This window comes from Silene latifolia, chromosome 1, assembly GCF_048544455.1.
Source record: "Silene latifolia isolate original U9 population chromosome 1, ASM4854445v1, whole genome shotgun sequence".
NCBI lineage: Eukaryota > Viridiplantae > Streptophyta > Magnoliopsida > Caryophyllales > Caryophyllaceae > Silene > Silene latifolia.
Window position 1 is genome coordinate 71074370 of NC_133526.1, and position 11809 is coordinate 71086178.

The 11809-nt window shown below is 39.4% G+C and overlaps 1 protein-coding gene across 1 annotated transcript; it reads left to right on the top strand.

Annotated features, from left to right (window-relative positions):
* Window positions 1-522: 522 nt before the first annotated feature.
* Window positions 523-1272, top strand: LOC141648615 (uncharacterized). The gene has a single exon (XM_074457344.1). It carries the CDS (start codon window positions 523-525, stop codon window positions 1270-1272), a length of 750 nt encoding a protein of 249 aa, XP_074313445.1.
* Window positions 1273-11809: the final 10537 nt, after the last annotated feature.

Consider the following 11809-nt stretch of genomic DNA (forward strand, 5'->3'; position numbering starts at 1 on the left):
TGATTTAACTAAAGTGTGAAAAAAAATTAATTCAAAGTGAGATTTTAGTAAAAAAAACTTCCGTTATTTAAATGTTAGGTGACAGTCATAGTAAAAATGTAGGAAATCAACATTTCATTTGGATATTTTTTTAGCTTAGTATATGCCCTTATTTGTTAGGTGACAGTCATAGTAAAAATGTAGGAAATCAACATTTCATTTGGATATTTTTTTTAGCTTAGTATATGCCCTTCTATAATAAGAGGTCATACGGCTTAAACGACTTAGCAGGTCAACCCAACCTAATTTCTAAACATTTAAATAAACTTGTTATTTGTTTCGGATTCATGTCGTAAAAACCTAACTCTAACCCGAATCATTTACCTTTCGTGTAGTGTCGTGTTTGTGTTGACTCAATTATATAAATGGGATAAATTATGTGGATTCAAAAGGACTATCCATGGGTCTTGGGTGATCTGTGGGGAGTTTAATACTGTCTTAGTACCTACTGAAAGATTAGGTGGAACTTGTACTAATGAAGAAATGGATGATTTTAAGAATTGTATTGATGAATGTGAAGTGTCTGATTGTCCAGCAAGTGGGTCCCTGTACACTTGGAATAATAAACAGGATGTGGCTACTAGGGTGTATAGTCCTCTGGATAGAGTGTTGGTCAATCAGGGGTGGGTGATCCAGAAGCCTAATGTGTATGCTCACTTCTATTGTGAAGGAAATTTTGATCACTGCCCATGTGTGGTTCAGAATATGAATATGGGGCCTCAGAAGAGAAGGCATTTTAAGTATTATAATATGTGGAGTAAATCTGTGGAGTTCCTGCCTTGTGTGAAGACTGTTTGGGATAATGATAGGTATGGGACCAACATGTTCAAGCTCACTAAAAAGCTAAAAGATCTTAAGATGCCTTTGAAGAATTTGAATAAGTTGGATTTTGATGATGTGGTGAACAATGCTACCAGAGCTAGAATGACTCTGGAATATATTCAGGGCAAGCTGAGGGATGATCCACTCAATGCTGATCTTATCCAACAAGAAATGGAAGCTGCTAGTGCTCTCAGGTTTCTTGACCAGGCTGCTTATGAGTTCTTGACACAAAAATCTAAAGCTGTGTGGTTAGAGCAAGGTGATCATAATACTAAGTACTTTCATAGCCTGATTAAGAGTAGGAATGCTCAAAATAAAGTACTCAGAATTGAGGATGTCAAAGGACATCTGTGTGAAGATACTACCCAGATTCAGAATGCCTTCTTGGATTTCTATAGGGATCTGTTGTAACACCCCACAGTAATTGAAGAGGTCCAGTGATAGGCTTAAATGACTAGTGCTTAAAGGGATTCGAAGTACTACTCATATCAACAAAGTGCACTTTCTTTTATGGTCATCCATGCGAAAGAACTCCAAAGTTAAGCGTGCTTAACTGAGAGTAGTCTTAGGATGGGTGACCTCCTGGGAAGGTTCCCGGGATGCACATGAGTGAGGACAAAATGCGCTATAAAGGACCCGTGTTGATCTGTGGGCCATGTACACAGCCTGGTGAGCTATCATAAGTAACCGCTCCCGACCCGGTTTGGGCCGGGGTGTTACATCTGTTGGGAACAGCTGTTAGTACCAGTGATGTCTCATTGGCTACTGTCCAAATGGGAAGGGTTTGCTCTTCAGAACATCATGGCCTTCTACTTCAACCTGTTACTAATGCTGAAATCAAGCATGTCATGTTCTCAATCCCTTCTCATAAAGCTACAGGTCCTGATGGGTACTCAAGTGCGTTTTTTAAGGATGCATGGGAAGTGGTGGGTGAGCTTGCCTGTAAGGATATTCATGACTTCTTTCTTAATGGCAAGTTGCTTAAACAAATTAACCACACCCTCATCACTTTGATCCCTAAAATTGACCTTCCTCAGAATGTTACCCAGCTTAGACCTATCTCTTGCTCCAATGTGATTTACAAGTGTATTTCTAAGCTGCTGTGTAACAGACTTGCCAAAGTTTTGCCCTCTATCATTAGTGATAATCAGGGGGGATTTATTCAGGGAAGGAGTATAGTTGAGAATATTTTAGTTTGTCAGGATATTGTAAGATGCTACAACAGGAAAGCTGCCTCTCTAAGATTTATGCTTAAGGTGGACTTAAAAAAAGCTTATGATTCTGTCAGTTGGCAGTTCTTAAAGTAGATGATGCTTGCTCTGAACTTGCCTCTACAGTTTATTAGTATGATTATGGAATGTGTGGAGACAGCTTCCTATTCTTTGGTTTTGAATGGTGAAGTATTTGGGCACTTCAAGGGTGGTAAAGGGTTAAGGCAGGGGGATCCCTTATCCCCTCTCCTCTTTACTATAGCTATGGAATACCTGAGTAGAGTTTTGCAGTATACAACCACTAGTATGCCTTTTAAGCATCATCCCCTTTGCAGCAAGCTGAAGTTGTCCCACATAATGTTTGCTGATGACCTTCTTCTATTCAGTAAGGGGGACACTGATTCTATTATGGTTCTTCTTAGATCTTTTGCTACCTTTTCTTGTGCATCTGGGCTGATGATGAATCCAAGTAAGACCAATGCATACTTTAATGGGGTTCAGCAATGGGTAAAACTAGATATCCTTCAGGTAGCTGGGTTTACTGAAGGCCAGCTCCCCTTCAAATATTTGGGAGTCCTTATTACTTGTGGGAGGATGAAGAAATGTGATTGTAATATTCTAGTGGAGAAATTGATAGCAAGAATTAGGAGCTTTGGTTCAAGAAAACTTTCATATGCTGGAAGATTGCTCCTGGTTAACTCTGTGCTTACAGCCTTATATAGCTATTGGGTTAATATCTTTGTGATCCCAAAAGGAGTTCTGAACAAAGTTAATGCTATTTGCAGAAACTACTTGTGGGATGGTAGTGCTGATTATATCAAAGTTCCTTTAGTCAGTTGGGAAAAGGTTTGTTCTCCTAAGCATAAAGGAGGTTTAGGTATCAGAGATAGCCTAGCCTGGAATTATGCTACAGTTGGAAAGTTGGTTTGGTGGATCTACTATTGCCCTAACAGGTTGTGGGTGAGATGGGTCAATCAAATCTATTTAAAGGGTAGTAATTGGAATGATTATACTCCCAGTGGTGACATTAGTTGGGGGTGGAAGAATGTCTGTAGAGTAAGGGATATGTTGGCATCTGGTTACTCTAATGGGCAACGGATACTTGGTACCAAGGGTTACTCTGTCAGTCAAGGGTATGAGTTGCTGAGAAACAAGTTCCAGAGTATGGTGTGGGCTAACCATATATGGAATAATTGGTGCATTCCCAAGCATCAATTCGTTGGATGGTTGATTCAAATGAATGCCTTGCAATTGAAGGGAAAACTTTTTCGTCTGGGCATAGTGAGTGATGATCTTTGTGTGTTGTGCTCTAATGCTTCTGAAACTGTGGATCACTTATTTTAGGAATGTGAGTATAGCAGAAGGCTTCTGGTTTTGGTAGCCCAGAAGTGTGGATTGGTGCTGCCTAATGTAGATACCTCATTTCTGCACCTCTCGCAAACCACCCGGTGATGATTGGGCCGCATGTTTGCTACGCGGAACGATTTGTGACAGTTCGTAAGTTTATCGTCAAGTGATCGCTCAAATACTTATATCTACCTCATGGTTGTCGTCTAGGTGTCATTACGGTCATTTTGGCAGTAATTAGAGTACATTTGGTGTCCGGGTAAAAAACCGTCTTCATTTCCTAAAACTGTCAAATCCCGAGTCAAAAGCAATGTGCTTGTCTACCAAAGGTTAGGATGTTATAAAATGTTGAGATTATATCTCATTTTGAGTCCCATGTCACTTCATTAGGCTAAACTTAAAGTTTACATTACAAAATGTGCATTTCATTTAGTTAAATTGACAACCCGAGCTTTAGGCCCGTTTTACGAGGCCATAACGAGTTTTTTTTGGGTCAGGCCTATTTCACAGAAAGTTCTAGATCTCTTTCTTAGCTTTCAAACGCCACCGAAATCACCTTAATCCGAGTCTTGTAGAGAATGTTATGCCTAAAATACGACAGACTGTCAAAACGCGCTTTCTTGCGCAGGAGGAACCCGCTGAGGAAAGGACGCAGCAAGTGTTGCGCCTCTTCCAAGGGACGCAGTGCCTGCTGCGCCTTTTCCTCAAGGCTTTGTTTTTGTCCAAGTTTACGTGTTTAACCTAAGTCGGTTGTTTTCGGATCTTTCTCTCCTTTCCTAAACCCTAATTCCGTGATTAGTATAAATAGGAGCCTTCGCTCCTCATATTTCTCACGCGAGTATCCGCCCTTCTCTTCTCCCTTTGCATTCTAGACTTTTGTTCTTACTTTTTAGCGTCTACGTGCTTGAACATTCGACCACGTAAGCTCGGATCCTTCTGAGTACCAGCCTCGTTTGCATGACCGACCAATTTGACCAACTACACATCAATCAACTTAATCAAATCTAATCGTTTTCCTCTTACGAGGGCACTTTCTTTACATTCGCGTCGAGCATCACTAATCGATATCTTAGTCCTTCTCGTTTTGTCAACATGTAAGTCTGAGGGTGTATAATCTCTCTTTTATTTATTGTATTTTAATTATTGTATCACAATTGTAAGGTTTATGTCGAAAATACCTCTTAAAACCGATTTCTAAACCATGCTTTAAAACCCCCTTTTTACGGATTTTCAGAAGACAAACCGTCGAGAAAGGACGCAGCAACTGCTGTGCCTCTTCGAAGGAGCGCAGTACCTGCTGCGCCTCTTCGTGAGGCTGCCGCAGTTCCTGCTTCCTTTCTTCTTCCTTCGTTCTCTGTAATTCGTCAAAGCCTTATTTCTTTTATTCGTCTCTTGTTAATTCTTCGTCATAATAGCATATTTTCACATGTATATTATTCATCATCATTAGTAATTAGTTTGTCATTAAATTCGACTTATCCCTTATAACCAATATTTGCGGGTTTTCGTCATTAAATTCAATTCGGGTTTTAGAGGTTCGATTCAATCAATATTGAGTCTCTGGAATTCGTCGTTGACATATTTGCACCTGTTATTCATCGTTTGTTCATCACATTCATCTTTAATTCGTCATGTTTAAACTAATTAATTTGTTTAGCTAGTTTATATTGTTTAGTTAATTTATATTTGTTAATTATCTAATTAGTCATTCATTCATGTAAATAATTCGTTTGCATCCGTCTCATCCATGTTTTATTGCTTTTATGACCGTTAATCACATGTAAATAATCTGATAATCACTTCCATCCGAGTAAATATATTAATCAATCCATTAAAATCACCAATTTACATTAACGATTGCGCTTCAAGACAGCCCAACTCACCCTTGAATGACGCAAAGAATCTGCCGCGCTCTTCCAAAGGGCGCAGTCCTGTTGCGCCTGTTCCAGGTTGAGTTCTGTCTCTGAACTCCGTTGTTGCTTGACCTAGTTTAATTAGTTTACGTATAATTAATTATTAACCGTATTATCGTCTACTGTTTTGTTCATTCTTTTATTCTTTTTCTCAATTTATCCGTTTTAAAGGTATTTTCGACATAAATCGCTAAACCCGATGTAATTATTGTAATTTTCTTTATTGTAATTTTCTTTATTATATTTATCATATTTCTTGTATCATTTGTATGCCTTCACATGTAATTGAGCATTAAATTCCTACTTCGACATTAATTGTATGTTAAATTACGTGTTTCACCGACTTAGTCTATTCTTCACATGCTAGGATTAAAACTTGGATGTTACATTGCATGCATATAATCGACGATATATCGAGTATAGATGATGTCCCTAATCATTAGTAGAGGCCGCTATCGAGGCGGGCGAGATTAGGTGTTCGATCAAAAGAGCTTCCTAGTACGTACCCTCACCCCTTACTCCAGATCTCTGTGAACATCCGTGTTCATTAGCATCCACGAGAGTCATTCTAGACATAGAATGCTAAGGGTAACGATTGCTTGGTGTTCATGTCTCTACTTTGTGTCTTGACATGGCACGAGGTATTCGAACGGTTCCAATTTCCCATAAAAATTGGTGGCGACTCCAACAAATGCAAACGCTTGTTCCCAAGCGCCCCCGTGGGCCCCGCTGTCCACAGTTTGGCAACTCCGCTGGGGATAATACACTTACGTGTAGCCAAGGGTGAAACTTGAACAAGGTTAGGGAATAGTTTGTACAAGACAATTGTCGGTTTTCATAACTCGGTCTTCCTAGATCGTTTCACTCGGCCTTCTTAGGCCCAACCCAACCCATTCGACCAATCGTCCCGTCTAAACGGTCCTAATTCTTATTTGGGCCTAAGGATGGATAGCGATTGACGTCATCCATACCATGGTACTTACTCTTGTTTGTATCAAGGGCCTTCACTACTTGAGGAAATGGACTAGGAATCGGCCTTACTCTTGTTTGGTACGAGCCTCTCCACAGACTTCGGGTTTGATGGTTCGGTATGGCAACCCATCCTTTAAACCAAAACCCTTTTAAATGCACTCAGCATCCCGTTATAATGCTTTATAATGTTTGTACCATATGTGATCATCGATTTCTAAACAAAACCATGACGAATTTTGTGAAAATCAAAACCTCTTTTAAAATGTAAATTTTCGAAAAAGGCCAAATTTAGCGCAAAACCAGTCCAAACTCTGTCCATATGTCGAGTCAAACTTCGGGCCTAAAACCCATCAAAAACAAAAAAAAACCAAAAAAAATAAACAAAAAAAAAACGTAAAAAAAGAGTCCAAAAAAAAACCAAAAATGTTTTAATCAAAAGATTTTCAAATCATGTAAATGTAAATATGTAAATTCAATTGAGCTAAGTTAGAGTCAAAATTCAAACCGACTATGTCCTAGTCGGAACTCTGTCGAGTCATAAACCCGTCTTCCTTCACATTTTGGGTCTTTTCAAAATTCAAGTCAAGTCCTAAGGCGTCACGCCGTCATTTTGGACCCCCTACCCCAATTCAATTAGGAGCTAAACATTTCCACACCTCGACTCACACGCTCGAGGCTAACATATCGTGTCATTCCAAAATCCGTTTCTTGAATTCTCCTAATGACACGTTCGGGACACACATACCCGAACCTCGAGTCAAGTCTGTCTTAAACCCACAAGTTAGAATCAACATGTGTCATCAATCCCGTCAATGAAGTCAATCATATAAGGGTCACTCCGTCAAAGTCAACACTCGAGTCTAAAATTAAAGTCAAACACCGTGAATTCAAACACGAGAAGTCGCTCACGACATTTCACGAATTCACAAGTTAAGTCTAGATTTGTCATCTTATCCCTTCCTTTGTTTGTTGCCTTAGTATGCGTGATCCCATGTCGAATCGAGTTGTAATGCGCGTCATTTCTGTCGAGTAGGAATCCAGCAAGTTCTGTCACTCAGCAAAGTCACGAAGCAGTTCAAGCCACAATCACTGTGTCTCTCCAAGATGTTTATGTCATGGTCCTAGGAGTTCAAGCTACAGTGGAAAATTTGAGCATTCGCGTCCTCACCCTCGAGAATAGAATGGTGGAAAAGAACACACCACCTAGAGCAACCTCTAGTCTAGGTCGTCCAAAGCTTACCTCTTGCAATAACCATCATCCTAAAAAGCCGAAAACAGCTGAAAGGAAATATGGGAGGCATCAAAGAGTGCTTACCGATTTAGGCATGTCTTATGCCGATGCTTTGAAGAGACTCTCTGCCCGACTCCGGATCCACCGTTAGAGAAACAGGTGAACCTCTGGAAGGGCAACAAATACTGCTTATATCACCAAGTTAGAGGCCATGATAATGAAGAGTGTTTTCTCTTGAAACACACCATCCAAGATATGATCGAAGAGGGCAAGCTTCCTAAGTCACCTTCTGTCGCGCAATCCAAGAAATCGACCCTCTTGGGTCTAATATCATTAAACATGATGAAGAATCATCTCTAGACTGTTCTCATCTCCTTGATCCTTATGACGACGGAGAGATCAATGTCCTCGAAGATGACGATATCCAAAGTGAAATGCTCATGCTTTCCATTGCCTTCAACAACAAATTTTCCAAAATAGAGGGAGCTATTGATAGCCTAAACTCTTGGCTTTCCAACATAGAAAACCAGTTTGCCGAAATGGGTAAGAAGCTTGATGCCCAGCCTCTTCAGATGAAAAATATCCAGACAAACCCTCAACTTGACAGTCCTAAGGAGAAAGCAACAAGTGGACAATCTATTCTTAGTTCTTCTCATCCGGGAATCAAAATCAACAAAGGCAACCTCATGGACCCTTCGTCAAAGAAACCTAAAAACCCTCCAAGGTCATTTATAAAGGCTTCCAAAAATAAGGGCACACCTCCTAGGAAATTTACCAACATTGGTATTACATACACCGATTCCCTTCAGAGACTCATAGAGTGACGAATGTTGAAGCCTATAGGACCTACGCGTAACCCAGAGAAGAAATCCAAGTTTTGGGATGAGAATGCCTAATGCAAATACCATAGAGGCAAAGGGCATGATACGGAGAAATGTTACAAATTAAAAAACGTCATCCAAGATATGATTGAAAGTGGGAAGTTGTCCCTCTTAACCTTTAACCCACAAGGCAGCTTAGGCGATCCTCATGGATATGCAACTTTTCAAGAAACCCTTCTTGACTATTATCCTTTCAGTGTTCCCAACGATGAGGACGGGGTGCTCAAATGGGTGAATGCTCAAAGTCAGATGCCGAAGCCAATTGATGGAAGGGAAAATGCTCAAGCATGGGCCGAGGATTACGAGTCTAGGTCTAAGATCACGTCAAAGTCCGGGTCCGAGTCCGAGTCTTAGACTTTGTATCTCATATTTGTTCTAGTATCTTTCTCCATTTTCATTCCTAGTGACAACCTGGGGGCTGTCCCATGAGTCACGTGTCTTCTCATATCTATGTTAAATACATTTATTATCCATTTCAATAAAAGCACACTTTTCAATCCACATATTCTATCATATCTCTTCCTCTACCCATTTCCTGTGACAACAAGATTTGATTTGAGACATTTTAAAACGACCAACAACGCATGGCAGTCAATGTGAGTGCACTTATATGATGTTCCATTCAAAGTTGTAGAGGACCTGAAACTCCGTGTTCTTTTCTTACCTATTCCATGTCTGGTAATAGAAACCACAATATAACCCTAGTCTAGGACGAGCATATCTCAAGAGATTCTAGGACGAATCCAGACCGTCTCCCTTGTTGACAATCCATGATGGAAGGCAAGCCCATTCCCCACAATAAACAACCCGTGTTACTAAAATACCAACCCTTTTCACACTAAAGGTGCTAATCTGACCCAAGTCCATCCAAGACGATACGAGCCATGATCAGAGACAAAGGCTCAATCAAGAGAGATGACCGAAATCAATATCCAAGGCCGCAGTTGTGCCTGTGATCCAAGACAAAAGAGTCAAAAGAAGAAGGCTCAATCAAGCAAGTCAATATCCAAAGACAACGTTATCCTTCAAAAACTGATCAAAAATCTGAGCAGAAATCCAAGATATACCCTAGACCAAGAATCCAAATCTGAATTAAGAACAATGCTATACAGAATACTGCTGAAGTCTAGGTAGAATCAAGACATCAATGAAGATGGTTACCTAGCACCCCCACTTAGCCTTTCACACATCACACACCCTAAGCCCTTCTCGAGACCGTTATGGGGAGATGGTTAGGAATTTTGAGAATCCTCTCAAGGTTGTCAAGTATACCCATCCTTTAGGGCCAAGACATGGAAACTTGAACCCACGTCATTTTAACCTACCCTTACGTGCCCAGGCTACATCAAGCCAAAAGACTCCATTTCCAACCCATATTACAAGCCTTAACTCCACAAAATCAAGCTCCAGAGATTTGCTCATCAAAGCCTCTTATTACCGAGCTCCACATTCCAAATATCCAATCCAGATTCACCTTGACCCATACACGGAGTCTTCAATACTTTGCTACCCAGAACGGAACGTGAAGGAAATGTAGATCTATATACATTCTTACATATTCATATATGTATAAATTAATTTGTCATAAAATTAAATATGGAACTTATGCATGCAAACTAATTAATAAAATGAGAAAGAAACATTATTCTTACAATGGATATTTCGGTTTTATGGGCACAAAAGAAATCTCCTTTTCTTTTGTTCTTGAGCTTTCCTTTAATGGAAGAAACAAGATCCAAGTGTAGGATCTCTCCTTAGGAATAATACCCAAAGCTTACTCTTAATCAAATTAATATTATATGAGCTAGTACAATATTAATCTTGTGAAAAATTGAACCAAAAATTGTTTGGTTTTGGCTCCTAAAACCGGGTAGGAGAAGAGGAGAGGAAGAGTGTTATTTTTATCTCTCTAAAAATAATTTTTATCAAGTGAATGAATAATTATCTAACACACCACTCCATATGGTGAATGATAAAGATAATAAGTAAAAGAACCCTTGTTCTTTCCAAGGGAAAACCGGGTAGGGTGAAGGGAGATGGCCAATGCATGGTCTTTGTGCTCTTACACAAAAGACACTAGGTATGCATGCCTAAATTAGATGAATAATTACATCTTCCACTAACTTAATTAACATTATAAGAATATGTTAATTATGCCCAATATTTCGGTCCATATGGATAACATGAATCCATTTTATTTTTGTCAATTGTCAATATGTCACATGTCACATGTAACATAAAATTGTCATGTATTTTTAACATATTAAAAATCAACGTATTAATAAAAATACGTCATATACAAAAATCGACTTAGTAATTCATAATTACTTGTACCAAAATATTTTACCAATTTATAAATCATATTTATAATAATTCATTCAATTCCGATTGTTTCTTTAAACAATAATTTCATCCGAGCAATGATACAATTCGATTACTAGGACCGTATCTCATTTAATCACATTTTAATTTGATACGTAAATTTTACTTCCAAAATCGTCCGTCAATTTTTCAATTAATTTAATTAACTCGTAACGTTATATGATCAATTAAATAATCAATTAAGAGTGTTGCCCTATAGGTATGACCTAGGGGGTCAACTGATCACCACCGTCACACGACAGTAATGTCAAACTCTAGTTAGCCAATCATTACCGATATATGTTGACCAGTTGACAGTATAAATACTTCCCAATGGTATTCTTTAAAATGAGATTTTAATGATGATATTTAAATCATATGATCGCACTATTGTTGAGGACACATTTCCCAACAATCTCCCACTTGTCCTCGACAAGTGTGCGTCACCAATTCTCTTGTCCTATTACTATCTCCCACTCAATGCAAGGTGTCTTTCAGGTCGTACTTGCAAGTGATCATATCGAGAGTGGTTTCCTCGATCTGGAGAATAACTGTTTGACCGGACTTATCTATCATAGATACTTTCCGAGCGTGGCCACGCATTTCCAGTTAATTACTCCTCGAGTGGCCCTGAGATATTGTTATAACCCTGACTAGGGGTGGACAATTCCTATCGCACTCATTCCCTTCGACTAGCCACAGCCATCATAACCCAAAATATGCCCATTTGACCCCATTTACGAAGGTCGTAGTAACACAAATCAAAGTTAATCTGAAACCGTGCCATCTTAGGTGAATAGTCTTTAGTCAAAAGAATCGACTCATTAGAATACTATAGTAGCTCTCGCCACGACCAGGCTATATAAATTTGCCAGAACTCTATAAGCGGTCATTAGGCCCGACAAAAAGTTCCTAACAGTCTGCCTATGTGATCGACTAGTCATCTCACATGACTCTATGGCACTTGAACTTGCCATCAATCGCCTCACACTCTAGTCACTTTGAGACGTCACCTCATACAAGTGACTATGG

What these genes read in the sequence shown, in the direction of transcription:
- LOC141648615 (XM_074457344.1), top strand. Translation starts at nt 523, where the DNA reads ATGGATGATTTTAAGAATTGTATTGATGAATGTGAAGTGTCTGATTGT.